General features: G+C 51.0%; 1 protein-coding gene across 6 annotated transcripts in view; it reads left to right on the forward strand.

The window, feature by feature from the left end:
- CDH23 (cadherin related 23) overlaps positions 1–21262 on the forward strand; it is a 438655-nt gene that overhangs the window by 215727 nt on the left and 201666 nt on the right. For all 6 annotated transcript variants that reach the window (XM_047759777.1, XM_047759776.1, XM_047759778.1 and 3 more), the window contains exons 10-11: positions 10363–10475; positions 13443–13631. In XM_047759777.1, the coding sequence (XP_047615733.1) occupies positions 10363–10475; positions 13443–13631 (302 nt within the window). The remainder of the gene's footprint in view (positions 1–10362; positions 10476–13442; positions 13632–21262) is intronic.

Here is a 21262-nt window from a genome sequence, read left to right on the forward strand (position 1 = left end):
TGTGAGCACATCGTGATTGTACCTTTTGGAGAAATTCCCCTGGTAGCAGAATCAAGGTTTTTCAGGAAATGGGGCAGTGCTGATCCCAGCCCTGGCTCCCAGCGATGTCTTGCTGATCCCCCTTAAAGTGTCTTCTGGGGGCCGGGGGCTGCCTGTCCCTGAAGATGGGGATCTGGGTGCTGCTGTGGGTGACAGGGGTCTGGCCTGACCCTCAGCAACTCTAACATAATAGGTTTTACTATCCTTGGCTACTCAGGTTAATGTTTCCTGCATTGGAGCCAGTTAGGAGCAGATTAGTCAGAGTCCAGTTTGTGGTCTTTTTAGGAGAGGTGATCATTTGTTGGCAGACTTGAGCTTGATGAAAACCGTCGTTCTGTGAAACGCCTACAAGACTAGCAGACTGCAATTCCCACCTGCTTGGTGGCGGGGTAGCGGGGGGCCTCGAAGGTCATCTTTCCCTGACTGGACGGCAATAACTATAATTAGCAAGACTCGCTCAGCTCAGACAAACGTGTCGCTGTGGGTGCATCGGGAGGGTGTCATAGCCCCAGGTAGAATTGCAAATTGGCTTACCCTTCCTCAGAGCCCGGGTACAGTCATGGTCTCTGTGATGTGTGGCATTACACGTTACCCCAGTAGCATTCTGTCCTGTATGGCACCCCGACATCCCAGCTGCAGCCCATGCATCCTTCAAAAGCCTATGTTGAGCACCTGCCATGGACCACAGGGCCCTTGGGGAAACCAATCCCTGCCCTCCTGGGGCTTATATTCCAGGGGAGGGAGACAGATAATAGGCAAACACATAAGCAGATAGAAAGAGAGGTTTAGAAACTAGAAAAGCTTTGAAGAAAATAAAACAGGATGATGGAGTAGAGAGTGATGGGGGTGAGAGGGGTGGAGTGACTAGTGCGGGTTCGTGGTGGTGACCTTTGAACTGAGACCTGAATGCAGACAAGGCATCCAGCAAAGATCTGCAGGCTGAGCATTCCAGGGGGCTTTGGGGAAAGCTTGGGAGAGGGCACAAAGCATCATCTGTGCCTCCTCAATGGTCCTTAGGAGGGGCAGCGTGCTCTCAGCCCGTGTCTCCTCCAATTGAAAGCCAAGGTAACACACACCGCTGTTTGCCATATGTTGGTCACGGAGCTATTGAATGCAGCCCAGCCCAGGTGCCACCCGCCGGGATGCAGCCCCTTTTGTCAGCAGGCAGCTAAGTAACAATTTTTAATTCATAAGATGTCTTGCCCAAAGCCCATATCTCAGACAGACTCCCCATTTTCATTATGCAGCGATACAGCTCTGTACCAGTCAGAATTATATGGCTGCACCAGATGGTGATGCGCCTGCAGGCCAGCTTGCCCCACCAGCCCAGGCAGCGTAGCCAGCACACAAGTAGCTGTTTAACAGGCTCCCTGTGGCAGGGCTGGGGGTGTCTCAGGGTAGGAAATGAAGTCTTTAGCTTAGTGAGAACTGAGTTTTAACTCCTTGATCCATCCCTCATGATGACCTCACACCAGTTATTTGCTCTGCCTTCATTTTTTTCATCTGGAAAATGGGGATAATTATACTTAGCTCATGGGAGTTTTGTGAAAATTTAAAAAATTCACACACACACATATACACACAAAACACTTTGCACTTTGCACAGTACCAAGCACAGTACATGTTGACTGTTGTGCGGAGAGCCCTTCCTGACTCATTCTGGATAAGATGGGTCCTAGTTGGGACTCACCTAGTCTGATTCTTCTACTCAGAAAACAGCCTTAGGAAGAGGAAGGAACAGGCACCAAGAGAGGCACCACAATGGAGTTTACATCCGTGTTCATGCCCGGTCCTCACACAGCCCCATAAGGTGGGAGCTGTTATCCACACGCTGCAGATGAGGGATCTGGCTCAAAGGAATTCACGATTTGCAGGAGGTCTCACAGCTGGTAAGTGGCAAAATTCTCATCAGCAGCAGCACCTACATCTTTTTTGCATCCTGCGAGTTCACACACAGTAGGCAGTCTTCGCTCTGTTTTTGATGTAACAGACTTCAGGCAGAGACCACTGGGAAGATGGGGTGCACATCCCAGTTCTGCTCACTTCCCTGCCGAGGGTCCCACTGGTCCTCTCGTCCCTTCGGGGACTGGCATTTGAGTGGAATGATACTTGGGCCCAGAAGACTTACTAGATCCTGAGCTCCTCGTCAGCATGGTTTTATTCCTTCTTCTTTTTCTTTTTTTTTTTTTACCTTCTTTTGGTCTTTTTAGGGCTACACCCACAGCATATGGAAGTTCCCAGGCTAGGGGTCGAATCGGAGCTACAGCTGCCGGCCACAGCCACAGCCACAGCCACTAGGGATCCAAGCTGTGTCTGCAACCTGCACCGCAGCTCACAGCAATGGCGGATCCTTAACCCACTGAGCAAGGCCAGGGATTGAACCCACATTCTCATGGATAATAGTCAGGTTTGTTAACCGCTGAGCCACAACAGCAACTCCAGTTTTTTCCTTCTTTTCTCAACTCCATGGCCCAGGCCAGGCCCCAGAGGATGCCCCCATGCAGTGTGCTCACTGACCTTCCTGATCCCTTCAGAGGAGAGTGAGACACTTCCTGCCATCCCACAGAGTGAGCATCATCAACATTCTGGGTACCATGGAGGACAGAAGCATGAAACCCTAGCCTTTACCCTCAAGGCCACACTGGGTCTCTGGACATGAGAACCAGGGAGGCACCATAGCACAGGGCTGTTCTGCAGGTGCCAGCCCAGCACTGGGGCCCAGAGGAGTGAGAGAGGGCACAGCCTCTGGGACTGGCTTCCTGAGGCTGGCGACATTGGTGGTGGATCTTGAGAACAGAAAGGACCGAGGTGGAAGACATTGGTTTTCCTTTAACACAGAGGGCATTGAGAGTGGTTGCTGTCAGCCCAGCGGAGCAGACAAAGCAATTGAAAGTCATCAGCCTGTGTTCCCACACGCACCATCAGCCACTCACGAAACTGCTTTTCGCCAAGACCTGGCTCGGCTGTAGGTCAAGATGCTGCCAGCGAGATAACAAGGGGACAAGATGTGGGAGTGATGAGATTTGGCAGGGGCCGGGAGGAGGGGCACCTGGGGAAGGCAAGAGCCTGCCAGCCTTGAGGGAACAAGGAGCTGGGAGGGTGAGCCCCCCACCCTCCCAAAGAGCCAGCCACCCCCCTGCTCCCCAAGTCTGACCATCTACATCCACCAGCACGCCCTCCTCCTATCAGTTTCCTTCTCCCTCTGCCTTTGACCAGCTATAAAGCAGAAGCTCTTTGCTTGACTCTGCTGCGCCCTCTAGCTGCCACTCTGCCTCTCTCCTTGGTTTTTACATCACGCTCCAGGCGGCAGCACCTGCACCCAGGGTCCCCAGGTCTGTGCTCCACTCAGCCAGGGAATCTCGGTCTGACCTCTAGGGGCATCTGAGGATCTAAATGGGGGTCTCTGCCAGATCTTTTTTTTCCTTAAGCATTCTCCTTTCGGTGCTGTCTGACCATGCTAACCATCTTTCTTAGAACCTCCCCTGCCTCTGAGCACCTGGCTCTGGTTTCTCACCTGCCTCTCGTTTCCCACCTGCCTCTCTGACCACTGCCTCTCTGTCTAAATTGCCCTGTGCATCCTCACTGGAGCCATAGCTCTGCCCCAAAGGCAGCTTTGCCAGTGCCCTGTGTCTGTCACCACCTTTGTGCTGACAGCCCCTGTCGGCAGCCCTGTCTTCCCACGCTGGTCCCCACTGTAGTTCTTCCACCTCCGCATAGAGAGGACATCGCCATGTGGAAAGTCTGCTGCCACATAAAACTATCAGTTTAGGAGGAATTTATCTAGAACTTCCCAGAATGGATAGAGTTTTTAGCTCAGATTCTGTGTTGAGGAAAAAAGCAAGTTCGTTGCCACCTCATTCTGTGAAGGATGACGATCTCTTACTTGTCTCATCCTGTTCCTTGTCCCTTTGCACACGGTCAGGGGCAGCGTGGGTGCAAACGTGTATGTAGAGTGAATGCCTGCAGAGAGAAAACGAGAGACGTAAATCTCAGCCGGAGCCAGCCACTCACCAGCCATGTGACCTTGGACTTTGGACAAGTTCGTTAACATCTTTGAGACTGTTTCCTCGCGTGTAACATGGGAGAGCTTCTTCGGAAGTTATTGTGAAGACTGGGTGATCAAATTGTGCAAACAGCTTAGCTCAGTAGCTGGCACATGTATGTGTCCAATAAATTGTAGCTACTATTTTTTAAAAAATTAGGGAAAAGGGCTCAGACACCCCATTGGCAGCTTTCAGTGCTTTTGCAGACTCGATTCACATCTTCTCGACCTCTCTCTTGCAAATCCGAAGAGGTCTTGAAGCTTCTGGAGGAGGTGGCTGTCCCCCAAGGGAGCCAGCAATGACCTGCTTCTTTTGTGTGAATGCTTTAAGCTGGCAGTTCCCAGAAGGCTTAGGGTACTCAAGGTGCAGCCCCATCCCACCCCCCACGAACCCCTCCTCTATCTTCACCCTGAGGACAGCACCTGTCAACGCAGGGGAAGCAGCTGCCCTTCTGCTCAGCAGTGGGGGCTGAACAGATGAGAAGCATCCCCAGGGAGTGCTCCCCCAGCCCCCCTAGTCCCCACGGGACTTGGATAAAGAATGTCTCGGAGACCTAGAGGGCTGACAGGGTGGTATCAGTTTCCCAGAGAGCAGAGAAACTCATGAATGTGGCTGCCAAGCCCACAGCCCCCTGGGGAAGGGAGGATGGTATGAGAAGGAGAGTAAGGGAAGAAGCAGGGAAGCCGTGACCCACCCCAAGGCCGAAGCCCTGGGTGCAATGCCCTGTGGACCTGAGTGTTTTGTTCTCAGCCTTGGCCTCAGGGCTGCCAACTTGTACACATGGGCCCTTGCTTGTGAGGCTCTCCTGGCTAAAGGATGGGTTGGCTCAGTGCTCCTGCTGGGGGAAAGCTCTAGGCCCGGGCTCCTGGGGAGGGGGTAGAGGTGGCAGAGGTGGGCCACAGTGGTATCTTGGTGCAGGACAGGTGGCCAGCATTTATTAAGAGCTTCCTATATGCCAGGCACTGTATTAACTATTTAATTCTCACAGCAACACTCAGGGGTGGGTGCTATCGTTAGCCCCATTTTACAGACTAGGAAACCGAGGCTCAGAGATGTTAAGTAACTTGACCAAGATCACCCAGCTAGCAAGTAGCAGAGACATAATTGGAACCCAGGCAGTCTGCCTCCAGAGGGCACAACCATTTCTCTACTCCGTGTTGCTTTCCTCCAGGGGCCTTAGTTTAGCAAGTACTTCTATATACAGTAGTGTGATTACATCCTGAATATGGCTCTTTCCTATGAGCCTGAAGATAGGAACCTCCCTTGCTTTTCTCTGCTGATTCTACAAAAATTTGCACACAATAGATGCTTGATAAGAACTTGAATGAGGTCGTGGCGCAGTGGCTAACGAATCCGACTAGGAACCATGAGGTGGTGGGTTCGGTCCCTGCCCCTGCTCAGTGGGTTAACAGTTGCCGTGAGCTGTGGTGTAGGTTGCAGATGCGGCTCGGATCCCGCGTTGCTGTGGCTCTGGCGTAGGCCAGTGGCTACAGCTCTGATTCGACCCCTAGCCTGGGAACCTCCATATGCCGCGGGAGTGGCCCAAAGAAATAGCAAAAAGACAAAAAAAAAAAAAAAAAAGAACTTGAATGGATGACTGATCTGATCAGTCAGTCTTTGAATGAGACTTGCCCTGGGTCCTCTGTGCTTGGGGCACAGGGCTCATGTCCTGCCCGGACCCAAGCCAGCATCCCAGTGAGTGCTGATGTTGCCATGGCAACAGTAGGACCATCAGAGCCAGTGACTTCCCTTAGGTGGCCTTGTCAGCTCCCTGGGTGTAACCCTTTCTGGCTGTTGGTCCTGGCAGTTAGTCACTCATACTTGGCAGAAGGGTGGGAGGTGAATGCCACACAGATGTGGTAGAAGATGGAGATGGCCTGCGTCACCATGAATAGGGTACAGGTGCTGAGTGGGGGACCCAAGTGAGTATGCCAGGGTAGGTAGCCTTATTTTCTGAACTGAAAACTGCAGCACATGGCTTGACAAGGAGCTCCTGGCTTGTGAATGATTTATAGGGAAAATCTTGCAAAGGTAAAAATTGAATCCCATTTAAACATTGATAGCTTGCTTTATTGGGAAGAATACATTTATATGAAAATCTGGAATGATGGGATGCCAGACATGGGGGCTGAGGAGGTGGGGCCCACGCCCGCTTGTGGTGGAGGAGGAGGTATGGGAGGCAGAAGGCTCAAAGTTTTGCCTCAGGGCAGCCCTCCAGCTCAGCATTTAGGGGCCCAGAGGACCCAGCCCCTAAAGCACCCTGCGCTGTCCATGCCTCAGCCACCCAGCACTAATGGCCCTATTATGTGAATACCTGGTTGTGGGCTACACCCCCCATCGGAAGGTATCCCTGGTATCTGGTAGGAGGTCAGTAGTGTTTGCTGAGTGGATTAGCTAATGAAGAGCAGATGTAAGCACACATCCTCTCGTTTCCCCAGCAGCAGAATCCCTAGCTAAAAAAAATTCTCCTTTATTTTCATGCATTGATATGCCTCCTTGCAACCTTGTCCTCTCCTCTCCACAAAGACAGACTACAAAAGCCCACAGAAGGGTACCCAGGCCACTGGATGAAGCCTTAGGTGAAGTGGAGGCTGGAGAGGACGTCCCTTCTCTGGCCTGGCCCACGTCAGAGTCTCCAAAGCCCCCAGTCTGACAGTGACATGAGACCCAAACAGGCTCTGACATCGTCAGCAGCCCCTCCGCTGCCTCAGCCAACCTCTGCAGGGGGCTGGGGGCACAGGGTGGGAACAGGTCGCCTTGCCCACCAGCACAGGTGCCTGAGAGCAGCCCCTGTCCCAAGTCTAAAGTTAGAGGACATGGTCTCCCCGCTGCTGTTTCCCTAGTTAATCCAAGAGAGGCTATGCGCCCCTACTGTGTGCAGATTCCTTTAGAGCCGGAGTAGGGCTGGGGCAGGGAGATACGCAGCTTCTGTGGTCCATGCTGGTGTCCGCCATGTGTGTGGAAGGCTTGGATGTTAGTTCCTACCTATGGAATCAGTGTCCATCCACCCCTTTCCCCATCCTGCCCATCCCCCATGGTCCAGCCCAAACAGCATTTATTAAGTACCTATTTTGTGCTGGGAGCTATTCCAAGCCTGTACATGTCTATACTTTTTTTCACATTCATTTAATTCTCATAACCTTCGGGGGTAAATCCATTAATATCCTCATTTTACAAATGAGGAGACCCAGATCCAGGGACGTTAGGTAAGTTGCCCAAGGTCACAGCAGCTAGATGGTGGGTGGGGATGAACGGCGCCCCCTCTGTGAAGCGCTCCTTCATGGAGGCTTCCCAGGTGTGAGCAGCCTCTCCCTGCTGTGAACTGAGAGGCTGACTCTTGTGGCTGTCAAAACGCCCTTTGGAGCATCCGAATTCCCCACAATGTGACTTCTGTGTCCCCCACAAAGCCAAGCATAGGGCCTGCTCATAGGATGCCCTGCCAGGGGATTGCTGACTATGTGAATGAATGGCAGTGAGGGTGCGAGTATTTGAAGGACCCAACACATTGGTGAGTGAGGGGACAGGGGCGGAACTGGGATTTTCCTGCTGAACTCAGCCTGCTGGGAGGGCACAAGGGCAAGTATGGAGGTCCAGGTGGGCTGGAGCAGCCATCCTTGCCACTGTGTGCCGAGCATGGCCAGGTACCTTGAGGGATGCTCTTGAAAGGCCCCCATCTTCAGGGGACTATTAGGCTGAGCAGGAAGACACATAAACACATGGAAAGCAACAGGGGAACGAACTGAGCAGCAGCTACTGCCTCTGGGGCTGGAGGGATCAGTGAGAGAGATTTAGGACCACCTTCCTGGAGGAAGGGGAGGAGGGGCTGGCACTGGGGGGGCGGGGGGGGGCGGGGGGGGGCACGCAGGGCAGGGGAGGTGAGGCCAAGAGATAAGGCGGGGCCTGAAAGGCAAGAGGCGGGAATGAACACAGCAATTTGGGGAACCTGCGGAAGCCACCGCGATGGCTGGGGTACCTGTAGGGGACCCTAAAACACAGTCGATGGAGGAGAGTGGAGGTGGGGGTACAGTTGAGCCAATACCATTCGTGTGTGATTTTTGCCAGTACTTTAAATGTATATTGCTATTTTTATTTATTTGTTACGTTTGCTTAAAATGTTATTGACATATAGTTGATTTGCAAAGTTGTGTAAATTTCTGCAAAGGGACTCAGTTATACATACATACATACATACATACATACATACATACATACATATATATATATATATATATATATATATATATATTCTTTTTCAGATTCTTTCCCGTTACGATTTATCTCAGGATATTGAACATAGTTCTTTGTACTATACAGTAGGACCTTGTTGTTTCCCCAGCCTGTATATAATAGTTTGCTTCTGCTAATCCCAACTCCCAGTCCATCCCACTCCCTCCCCCATTCCCCTTGGCAACCACAAGTCTGTTCTCTATCTGTGAGTCTGTTTCAATTTCATAGATAGGTTCATTTGTGTTGTATTTTAGATTCCACAGTTAAGTGACATCATAAGGTATGTTTCTTTCTCTTTCAGACTTATTTCTCTTAGTATGATCATCTGTTGGTCCACATGGCACATGGCATTATTTCATTCTTTTTAATGAATGAAAGTAATATTTCATTGTGTCTATATATTACATCTTCTTTATCTATTTGTCCTTGGATGGACATTTAAGTTGTTTCCATGTCTTGACTATTGTAAATGGTGCTGCTATGAACATAGACGAGCATGTATCTTTTTGAATTAGAGTATTGTCTGGGTGTATTCCCAAGTGTGGAATTGCTAGATCATATGGCAAATCTATTTTTAGTTTTTTGAGGAACTTTCACACTGTTTTCCATAGTGGCTGCACCAATTTACATTCCTACCAACAGTGTGAAGAGGGTTTCTCATATTTTAAATTTTAATAAATACTTAAAATACTTATTCTTAAAATCAAATATTTGAAAAATTATATTTATCATAAAAGGAAACTTTATATCCCTGGCGTATAAAAAAAAATAGAATAGGAGTTCCCTTCGTGGCTCAGCGAAACAAATCTGACAATATCCATGAGGATGCGGGTTCAATCCCTGGCCTTGCTCAGTGGGTTAAGGATCTGTTGCCGTGAGCTGTGGTGGAGGTCACAGACATGGCTCAGATCTGGCGTGGCTGTGGCTGTGGTGTAAGCCAACGGCTACAGCTCCAATTTGACCCCTAGCCTGGGAGCCTCCATGTGCCACAAGTGTGGCCCTAAAAAAAAGACAAAAAAAAATTAGAAGACAATGGAATATAATAAAAAACGACCATGAAAATAAGCACAGAGGGAACAAAACAATGTTACTGCCTTTGTCCATCAGGGCTGCTGTAACAAAATACCACAGGCTAGTTGCCTTATAAACAATAGAAATGTATTTCTTACAGTTCTGGAGCCTGGAAATCTGGGGCCATAGTTGGGTGAGGGCCCTTCTCCTGGTTCAGGTGGCATCTTTGTGCTGAGTCCTCACATAGTGGAAGGGGCAAGCAAGCTCTCCAAGGTCTCTTTTATAAGAGACCTATTCCATTCACGAGGGTTTCACCTTAATGACCTAAGTACCTTCCAAAGGCGCCACCTGCTAATGCCATCACCTTTGGAGGTTAGGATTTCACCATAGGAATTCTGGGGTGCTGGGGGAACACAAAGATTCAGACATAGCAGTTACTGAGTCCTAGCTGGGTACCACTCCCTTTGGAAGGCTCTGAGCCTGAAGCCAGCCCTTTCTCTCTCTCTCTCTCTCTCTCTCTCTCTGGTGAAAAGGAAAAGAAACAGAGTTCCCACTGCGGCAGATAGGTTAAGAATTGAACTGCAGCAGCTCAGGTCGCTGCAGAGGCACAGGTTTGATACCCCACCCAGCACAGTGGGTTAAGGATCCAGTGTTGCTGCAGCTGCTGCATAGGTTACAGCTACAGCTCAGATTCAGTCCCTGGCCTGGGAACTTCCATATGCCAAGGTGTTAGCCGTAAAATAAATACATACATAAAATAAAATGAAAAGAAGTGTTAGGGTGTGCAAGACATATAAGCACCAAACTAAGACTTTCTTCTGACTCAGTCAGAGAAACCCGAGGACGACTGAACAGACATGATGTGCTCATCCTGTGGATCTGTTGCTGGGACTGTGTTTCCCATTGTATCCCAGAGCTCTTTCCATTACTTCTGGAACCAGCATCCATCCTAAGTTACTTATTAATCCTTAGTGACCAGAGAGGAGCCCGTGTTCGCCTGCCCCGGCCACTGCCACATCCTGAATTCTGCTCTCTCTTGCAGGGAATACTAACAGCATCTTTGCCCTGGATTACATCAGTGGAGCACTGACCTTGAACGGCCTGCTGGACCGGGAGAACCCCCTCTACAGCCATGGCTTCATCCTGACTGTGAAGGTGAGAGCAGGATGGTGGGCACTTCCAGCCCAGGTAGAGGGGACGCTGTGGTGCCAAACTCTGTGGGGCTGAAGGTGGAGGCTCCAGGAGGCATGTCAGTTCTATGCTCTCACCCTGCACTGATTTGATTCCTGGGCCCTGTCAGGAAGGGCCAACGCTCATCAGCCATAGGCCCTCTCAGGGACCCTGCTGGGCACTTCACAGCCCTTATGGACAACCCAGAACCACAGAGAATTGCAACTTCCATTCCCATTTCAGGGATGAAGTGGCACAGAGGGTGCTCATCCCGTGGTCCTTTCTCTTAGCCCATGATTACAAGTTCTGTTACAGCCACCTTAGATTCTTAGGTTCACCCATTTTTGGAGTTGTCTCCTATTTCTTCCTTTTCTTTTCTTTTCTCTCTCTCTCTCTCTCTTTTTTTTTTTTTTTTTTTTTTTTTTTGCTTTTTTAGGGCCACACCCACGGTATATGGAAGTTCCCAGGCTAGGGGTTGAATCAGAGCTGTAGCCACCAGCCTACACCACAGCCACAGCAACATAGGATCCGAGCCGCGTCTGTGACCTACACCACAGCTCACAGCAACGCCGGATCTTTAACCCATGAGCAAGGCCAGGGATGGAACCCACATCCTCATGGATACTAGTCAGATTCGTTTCCACTGCACCACAGCGGGAACTCCCTCCTATTTCTTTCTTTTTTTAAAAAAAATTTTTTTCTACCTTTTTAAATAATTTTTTTATTATTAAAGTATAGTTGATTTACAATGCAGCGCCAATTTCTGCTAACAGCAAAGTGACCCAGTCCTACATGCATTTACATTCCCTTTCTCATATTACCTTCCATCCTGGTCTATCCCAAGAGACTGGCTATAGTTCCCTGTGCTGTACAGCAGGACCTCACTGCCTATCCATTCTAATGGAATAATTTGCATCTCCTAACCCAAAACTCCCAGTCCATCCTACTTCCTCCCCCCCGCCTTGGCTACCACAAGTCTGTTCCCTATGTCTCTGACTCGGTTTCTGTTTTGGAGATAGGGTCATTTGTGCCATAGTTCAGATTCTCCCATGTCTGACTGTCACGGCTTCCCTGGGCTTTACCTGGTTAAGACATGATAATGCAGTGGGGAGGGGGCAGAAGTTGTCCCTATCACAGAAGGTGTGGTGGAGCCACAGCGCCCCCATCCCCTGTAGTCCCCCCATCACTGGTGGCTGATTTTCATTAAAATCAATGGCTTGCCAAGGCTTTCCCTGAGAAACCCACTTAGGGTACAGAGATACTGCCTGGGCCACAGGGGTCCTCCCCAGCCCCAGCCATCAGTTGAGGGGAGGGTTGGCACAAGGACTGAGGAGAGGGCCTCTGGGAAGGAGGCCCTTCCATTGACATGGGAAGAATGGTGCAGCCTAGGCTGGTCCTTCACTGCTGTCCTTGACCTTGAGAGGGCCTGTGGCAGTGATGGATTGATTACCCCTGACTCGTCCATTGGCTCCGTCCTCTCTACACAAGGTGCACTTGGGCAGCTGGAGGAGGGCGAGCTCACACCGCCTTTCCCCGCCGGGCACCAAGCCCTCTCAGCCGGCCCTCCTGTCTCTGCTCCCTTCCTGCAGAGGCGGGCAGCTCCAATGGGAGAGAGCTGCTTCCTGGTCCCAGAGTGCCACCACCAATTCACTGCGGGACCTTGAGCTCAGCTTTTCCATTTTTTAAATAAGACGGTGGGTTCCCATACTTGGCTGTGAATCCACATCCCCCAGGGGGATTCCAGGGGATTTCTAGTCCTGGATCTCTTCCCCAGAGATTCTGGTTCAGAGAGTTGGAGTGGGAACTGGGACTGGCTATTTTGTGGCCCAGGGACTCTGGTCCAGAGACTGGGTGCCCCAGTACCTGTGCCCGTCTATTCCTGTGTCCCACCCAGACCCTCACAGTGCCTAGTGGTGCTGAGCATAGCAGATGCTGAATTAAGTCATGACCACCTGCTAGCACCAACATGCTTGGCCTCAGTTTCATCATCTGCCAAAAGAATAAAGACTCCTTTTGCCCCTAGATAACCCCCACATCTGTCTTGTCCTCTGCACTTACCTCATCCCCTTGGTTCTAGAATCCTACTGAGTTTGACACCTCCTCTGGCTATTTGTCCATATATAAGTTACTTAACCTCTCTGAGCTTCAGTTTTCCCATCAGTAATGGAGATCAGTCAAAATGGGAATGCTAGATGGATTCCTCCTGCTGGAGTTATGGTGAGGATTAGATGGGATCATTCACATTAAGTGAAGTACCCAGCCTTGAGAAAGCCCTGGTAAATGACAGCTTATGATGTCATTACTATGATGATAATTATGGCCACCTTCATCCCTGGGGTGTTTTATTGTTTGTTTGTTTTTTGTTTTTCTTTCTTTCTTTCTTTCTTTCTTTCTTTCTTTCTTTCTTTTTTTTTTTTTTTTTTTTGTCTTTTTGCCATTTCTTGGGCCGCTCCTGCGGCATGTGGAGGTTCCCAGGCTAGGGGTCGAATCGGAGCTGTAGCCACCGGCCTACGCCAGAGCCACAGCAACGTGGGATCCGAGCCCGCATCTGCAACCTACACCACAGCTCACGGCAATGCCGGATTGTCAACCCACTGAGCAAGGGCAGGGATCAAACCCGCAACCTCATGGTTCCTAGTCAGATTCGTTAACCACCGCGCCACGACAGGAACTCCTTTATTGTCTTTTTAGGGCTGCACTCACAGCATGTGGAGGTTCCCAGGCTAGGTATTCAATTGGAGCTATAGCTGCTGACCTACACCACAGCCGCAGCAAAGCCAGATCTGAGCCTCGTCTGTGACCTGCACCATAGCTCACAGCAACACCAGATCCTTAACCCACTGAGCTAGGCCAGGAATTGAAACCAAGTCCTCATGGATACTAGTTGAGTTTGTTACCGCTGAGCCACAATGGGAACTCCCATCCCTGGGGTGTTGATTCCTCTTTCTACAGGGCACAGAGCTAAATGATGACCGCACGCCTTCTGACGCCACAGTGACGACAACCTTCAACATCCTGGTGATTGACATCAATGACAACGCCCCAGAATTCAACAGCTCCGAGTACAGCGTGGCCATCACTGAGCTGGCGCAGGTCGGCTTTGCCCTCCCCCTCTTCATCCAGGTGATGGACAAGGACGAGGTGAGTCCTGGAATGCATGGCTGTCCAGGCCCACCACCTCTGCTGGGCCGTGCAACCGGGGGAGGGATCCCACAGCTCCCTGGGCTCCCGGGTCCCCATCCATAAACTAGGAACAAGCATTGCTGCACCTTCCCCTGTGCTACATTCTAAGGATAAGTAAGCTTCCAAAAATCAGTAGTCTCTAAACTTTTGGACCCCCCTCAACACACATACACCCTATAAAAAATGTTTGACCACACACTTCCAAAGTGTAGTTCTGTATTTAGAAATTTATATATATGATCATTGTACTAATCTAATACATACATGATGAAATTTTAAAAGGTAGAGCTCTGGTATGACTGGTAACCTTGGAAAAATGTCTTATTCCTGCTTTGGGGGTAATAACAACACTGCCTCTTCCATGCAAGGCGTGTAAGTATCTTCCAGGGGGTCTCAGGCCACAAGGAGATTCCAGAGAGGCCCAGGTCCCTGCATCCCCTTGCGTAAGGGCCTGCTGGGCTGAGGCCAGTCTTAAGAAGGAGGGACCCGGGCCTGAGCAAAGGAGAAGGACAGGAGGGAGGAGGTTCTGCTTGCGGAAACCCTACGAGCCCTGCCACACCCCTGCGTTATGGGGCCAAGGGCCAGCCTGGAAGGGGAGCTTGCATCCCTTCAAGACCCTCTCAGCCTGCCTCCTCCCCCACCCCCAGCCGCTGCCGGGCAGCAGTCACAACCTTAATAGGACTTCTATTTATTACTGCTGCGCCCCGGCCCCCTCTGCTCAGGAATTCCATTAGGTTTTCCCGCCTGAGGTGCTTCTCTGCAATTACTCCTCAGACCGGCCTTGCTCCAGGCCCGGCTCCTCCCGCTCCCTCGCCCCTGTGAGAATCTGAATCCTGTCAGATTCTCTCAACTGGACACTGTTCCCCAGGACTCAGGTTCATAGGGGCAAGTCAGCCCGTGTGTGTGTATGTGTGTGTGTGTGTGTGTGTGTGTGCGCGCGCGCGCGTGCATATGCGTCCATGTTTCATCTCCTATTAAGTCTTTCCCTACCTACCTGTCTGAGATAACTGAAGTATGTATTGTGCACCTACTGTTTGTAAGGAGCTAAGTTTGGCCTCTTGAGGGAGTCCAGGAAGTCAAATCCATGGTCCCAAGGGGCCAAATGTGATGCAAGCGTAATATGTAATTTTCATACAATAATGCAGAAGGGTAAAATGTGGAGGTGAATAGGTATAAAAACAGGTTATATATTTCCTCACACCCCCGTGGATCATCTTGTCTCCCCTGGGGCTCAGGACTCTCTTTGGAGACTGCCGTGTGAACAAGAACCTCAGAAGGAAGTCCCGTTCTTGGTTTCAGGCTGATAATAAGACCCAAGGGAAGAGAGACATGGGAGCCAGTGTGGGTTCAGGGCCGGTGACTGTGGGCAGCAAGGGCTCCTCTCACCTGAGGAAAGGGCAGTGGGGGCTGGGAGGCCCAGGAAAGGCTCTGTGATAAGAGGGGGACGAGGGCTGAGGCTTGGAGCATAAATCAGAGGGTGAGGCATTCCCGTTGTGGCACAGTGGAAACAAATCCGACTAGGAACCATGAGGTCGTGGGTTTGATTCCTGACCTTGCTCAGTAGGTTGAGGATCTGGCGTTGCCGTGAGCTGTGGTGTAGGTTGCAGACACAGCCCAGATCCCATGTTGCTGTGGCTGTGGTGTAGGCCAGCAGCTGTAACTCTGATTCGACCCCTAGCCTGGGAACCTCCATGTGCCGCAGGTGCGGCCCTAAAAAGACAAAAGATTAAAAAAAAAAAAATCAGGTGGTGAAAGTGTGCTCGGGAGGCAGGCAAGGCCGGGCAGTGGCCCACAGAAAGGATCGGAGGGAAGAACCTGTATGTTGATGGAGGGAATATGCAGCAACCATGCTTCTGGTGAGGACTGTGGAGTGGGCTGCCGGGAAGGTGGGCTGGGACATAGGCCGGGGCAGGGGTGCCTTGAAAGCCAAGCCAAGGAATCATCTGGGGCCTGTGTTCAAGGCCAGCCCTGCCATTTACTAGTTCTGTGACCCGGAGTCGTTGACCCTTTACAAGCCTCGCTCTGCTCCACTGTGTGAAAAAGAAATGAAAAGACACTGTATCAGTCAGTTTCTATTGCAGGAACAAATTAACCCTGAAAAAGTGTATTTCTCACGCTGGGAAGGGTGGGAAGGGGGATCCCCTCTGCATGGTCCCTCAGGTGACACTCTGCAAGATCATGGTTGTTGCAGAAGGCAGCTCAGGATTAAACACCAGCCCTTCTGTTCTTCATGCCAGAAGTGTCACTTCTCCTCAGGGGCCATCAGGTTATGTGCACCCACCTCACTGCCAGAAGGCTGGGCAATATGGAAGTGGCTAAACATTTGTCTCTGTCTCAAAGGGTGTCAACAAGGTATGGAAGGGAGATCAGGTGATGTGTGTGTAAGACTTAGCGTGGTGCCTGCCACACGCAGATGATAACCAGAAGGTTCCAGGGAGCATCACCACGTGCAGGGCCAGAACTCCCAGGCCCCTGCTTGCCGTGGCTTGTTGGGGGGATTTCAAGGTTACCCTTGACCCCTTGGGTTTTATCTCAGGCTCCCTGTGTGGGAGGCCTGCCGGAAGCATCTGCAGGAATGCTGAGGGGTGGCTGGATCCCGCCTGTCCTAGTGACCCCTCCCCACTCAGGCACAGCCATCAGCATGCCCACTGTGCAGAGTGTCCAGGACCACCAGAGACCACTCTGCTGCTTTCCCTGGGGAGTTGGCCAGTGTCTCTGACAGTAGAGGACTGACCCCCTTCCCACAGGGTCCCATTTCTGCAGGGCACAGCGAGGTACAGAGATAGAGGAGGAAAGGCAGCCCAGGAGCCTAGACTTCCCTACCCTGAGGTCCTGGGCCATCCTCCACTCTCCCAGGATGGATGCAGCCAGACTACCTCCAATGTGGTCCTGGGCTGGTTCCTAAATAAGAAAGAGATAAATTGCTTTCTCAGTTGCCCTGTTCTCCTGTATCCCCCATCTCCTCTCTAAAACTCCTCTCTAAAATAGACACTCAGATCTGACCTAGTAAATGCTCCCCAAACCCAGTCCCGGCTGCTGATGGTCAGGCCCCAGGTTCCCATGGGAGTGGGAGATGTTGAGCCACATCAAAAACAGGAACAGAAAGCAGAGGCCACTGGCACTTGTAGCACTGCCCACGTGTCCAAAGTCTGGGGAAAATCAGAGGACCCCAAAGAGGAATCAAGAGCTGTTGTAAAAGGTTTGTTTTAATTGTCATTTCCCCTACTTCTCTTTCTGAGGGGAAGAGACTCCGTCTGTGGGGATTGCATCTGGGTTGAAAGTGACTCCGGATTCGCTAGGTGTGGTGGAAAAATGTTTAGTGAGCAGATGTGGAGGAGGGAAGGGGGCACAAGGATAGGTCGGATCTATTTGTCGCAGATTCTCAGGAACACGTGATTCTCCCTCAAACTCATCATGATTGTGATTTTGCAATTATTGGTGCAGTAATCTCAGGAGCATCTGTCCCCCTGATTAGACTGAATGACCCACAGGGACAGGTCTGCTTTTGTCACCAGTGTCATTCAGTGCCTCATCCTCTGCCTGGCACTTGGGAGGCGCTGCAGGAATATATTTTGGCTGAGTTAAAAACATAATTAAATGGAAAAGGAGCAAGGGGGTGGCCCAGGGCTTTATCCAAACTGGACCACCAGGACCCCAGTGCTGAAGCCCAAATCCAGCCGAGTTTGGACTCAAAGGTCCACTGTGGAGCAGTGGAGGGTGCTGATGGAAAGCAGAAAGGGAAGGAGGAAGCAGTTCAACCTCTCAGTCTGCACTTTGTGGCAGCCTTTGCTAATAAGCATGCTAATCTAATGCACAAAGACTAGATAATGCCTGCCATCTCCTCCAGATCTGAGTCTCCTCAGTCTGTTGCTGAACCTCAGGCTCTGCTAGACTGTTCAAGACAACAAAAGTGCTTGAAAGGGGCCCTTTCTTTGTCCCAAGGACTCCATCCCTATTGTCAGGTCTCACAGAGTAATTTCCTCCCCTTTGCCTGACTGGCTATAGCAAACTCACAGAAGCCAGAGGAGAAAGGGACGGGGTGGGCTGCAACCAACAACAACCCATCTGCACCATGTGACAGTTGAGATGCAAATAGATGGTTGTAATGCAAATCACACAAAAAATTCTCCAGGCAAAGGCCCCAGGAGTCAGTCTTAGTATGGGAGTTCATCTCCCAGCTTCAAATTAAAGACTGTGGCAGCCTCATTCCCCTAGCTCGGCTGCAGGGCGTTCTCTTGTCTCTTCCTCGGGGTTCCGGGAAGCCACAGGCAACAGCTACACACTCACCCACTTGGATTCTTATCATATCCTTGCCCCCCCCCACCCCCGGCCCTTAACATGATCTTTGCATTTTCTCCAGTTTGGTCAACGTTTCCTCTCCTGATCTTGCTTGCAGCCCACCGCAGTCGTGGGCTGTCTTGTTTTCCCATCAGCATTGGGAGGGTTGAAAGTTTCTGTTCAGTTGTCCTAAAAACCAGTCTTCTACCTGGATGCAAGTGCATCATCTGGGTCCTGCTTCTGCACAATTGGGAAAGGGAGGCAAGGAGTGTGGGAGCCCATCCGTGCCTCTGGCTTCTTTATAAATTCCAGCAAAAGGGCTTGTTTTTAAATACCATTTTCTACACTCTGCATGGCCACTTCCTGTTGACTAGGCTAAAAATGGACACTTTCTCTCACGTGCCCATCAGGAGAAACGCCGTCCCTGTTACATCCTGCCTTTCTTCTCAGGAATTGGGAGCATATGATCTACTTTATTTCTGACCCACAGCCTCTCGGAACAGATTTGCTGCTGTCCTTGGGAATAGGTTTGCAGAGAAGGGGTGGAGTGGGAGCAGGCTGTCAATATCCCCCCCACCCCAGAGAGGCCTCTACTGCCCCTTCTGCCTCAGACCTCGTTCATTTGGCCCCACCCCCTTTCTGAGGAACTATATTGAAATGTACACAGGTGGGGAAAGAGGCATTCATTCATTCATTCACTCAACAAACATTGTACACCTACTGTGTGTCTACCACTGGGAAGGCGGTGCTGAAGATGTAGTCCCTGGCCTCCAAGAGCTTCTATTTCCTTCCACTGGGGAAGCTAGAGGAGGAGGTCCAACTCCTGCAGGGGGAGTGAGGGTCAGGAAGTCACTAAACAGGCTGATTGATGGGTGGGTAGGGGGCTAGTTTTGATTCATTAGTCCCAGAAGCCCTTCCAAGGAGGTCCCTTTGGACCTGTGGTTAAGCGGTGTGGAGGGGCAGCTGCACAAAGCTGTGGAGGGAGGGCCTCCAGCAGCCGGCACTCCCCTGCAAGATTCTCCCCACCCCACCCCCGAGGGAACCGCCCTGGTTTCCAAGGAGCAGAGGAGAGGCTAGCAAGACAGGGTCCAAGGAGCTTGAGAGGGCAGAGGAGGTGAGGCTGCAGCCATCAGCAGCGGTCCCCCGACCCGATCTGCCAGCCACAGGGAGGTATTCTTCTGTTACTTGAGGGCAGTGGGGAGCCAGCGAGTTGTCACGCTCTGAGTCATCTTTCTTAAGGAGCCCTCTGATGGCTGTGTTGAGAATGGGCCTTCCAAAGCCACCAGGAAAGCAGGAAAACCTTCCCACTGCCCTTGACCACCTGATCCACCAGCAGGTGCTTCCCAGCATCTGACTTGAGGCTCTCTTGCTCTTTATCCAGTTTCCTCTTAAGATGTTTGCGAGAAGCCAGAGAACTGAGACCCCTTATAATGAAACCCCCAAAGTCTGCTAGCAGCCGCCTTCAGGGCTCTTCCCAGGAGGACACTTAGTGGCCGTCTCTGGTCTTTGTGACAGAAGCTCTCTCATGTTCAAGTCCGCCCAGGGTTTTTTTTTTTTTTTTTTTTTCCCACTGTACAGCAAGGGGGTCAGGTTATCCTTATATGTATACATTACAATTACATTTTTCCCCCAGCCTTTCTTCTGTTGCAACATGAGTATCTAGACAAAGTTCTCAATGCTATTCAGCAGGATCTCCTTGTAAATCTATTCTAAGTTGTGTCTGATAAGCCCAAGCTCCCGATCCCTCCCACTCCCTCCCCCTCCCATCAGGCAGCCACAAGGCAAAGACAAATACCATATGATACCACTTATAACTGGAATCTAATATCCAGCACAAATGAACATCTCCTTAGAAAAGAAAATCATGGACTTGGAGAAGAGACTTGTAGCCCAGGGTTTTGAACTCTGACCGTAGCACTCTGCTACCAGACCTGCCCAGAGTGCCCAGAGGAGATGTGGAGGGGGGAGCCGGGAAGCCAGGTCCCACCCCTCATTCCTAGATGGGTTCCAGGCAAGTCATGGCCCCACTCTGGGCCTCATTGTCCACCTCCGGGAAACCATGGGTTGGACCAATCTGTCTGAGGACTATAAATCCTAACATTCTTTTTTTGGTCGCACTTGTGGCATATGGAAGTTCCCAAGCCAGGGATAAAACCAGTGCCATAGCAGCAACCCTGAGCCACTGCAGTGACCATGCTGGATCCTTAACCTGCTGTGCATACGAGAACTCCCTCTCCTAACATTATTTCTGTACCAGGTGGGAAGGGGAAGGGCCCAGCCTGAAGCTTCCTGCCTCACCTCTGCCCGCTGACATTGGTCCCCCTCACATCCCTGAACTTGTTCTAGCCGCCTCTGCTCCCCTCTTTGGGCAGAGGAGCCAGCACCTCTGCGCCTCATCCCTCTGCACCAGCCTCTCCCAGCCTACCATGTGCTTGTTTATTGGGTACCACTTGGGGCATCCCTTCATGGGTTAGGAAGAGCAAGCCAGATAGAATGATTAAAAATAAGGGCTTTGATGGGCGTTCCCATTGTGGCACAGCTGAAGCACCTCCGACTAGTAACCATGAGAACTGGGGTTCAATCCCTGGCCTCACTCAGTGGGTTTAAGGTCCAGAGTTGCCATGAGCTGTGGTGTAGTTTGCAGATGAGGCTCGGATCTGGGGTTGCTGTGGCTGTGGTGTGAGCTTGTAGCTGCAGCTCCGATTCAACGCCTAGCCTGGGAAGCTCCATATGGCACAGGCGCAGCCCTAAAAAGTAAAAAATAAGTAAATAATTAAGGGCTTTGAAGCCAGACTGCTTGGGTTCAAATCCTGGCACTGCCACTGTTCTGTGTCTATCTATCCTCTCTGATTCAGTTTTCTTATCTGCAAAATGGGGACAGTAATAGCACCGACCTCATAGAGGTGTTATGAGGATTAAATGGGTTAATATGCATCTTAAGAACAGCACCTAGCCCATAAAAAACACTCTTTAAATCTAAACAATTCTTAGCCCCAGCCCTGGAAGATATGTGTATTAGTGTTCTTTCTAGAGAAAAGGAAGTCGAGGCACAGAGAGGTTAAGGGGCTTCCCCAAGGTCACAAATCCAGTGGGTCATAGAGCTTGACCTTAAACCTCCATCTTGTGCCTCTTGCATGTGCTGTGGACTCCCCATCTGCAGCCAGGTCTCCCCTTCTCAGAGGTTTGGTCCCACCAGGCAGGTGATGGGTGCTCCCACCTCCAGTGTGGCTCGTGGGAGAGCAAGGGGGAGGTGAGGCAGTGGGGGCGGCTACACCGCAGAGGTGAATGGGGACACATCTGGCAGGAGCTAA

The sequence above is a fragment of the Phacochoerus africanus genome, chromosome 15 (assembly GCF_016906955.1).
Source record: "Phacochoerus africanus isolate WHEZ1 chromosome 15, ROS_Pafr_v1, whole genome shotgun sequence".
NCBI lineage: Eukaryota > Metazoa > Chordata > Mammalia > Artiodactyla > Suidae > Phacochoerus > Phacochoerus africanus.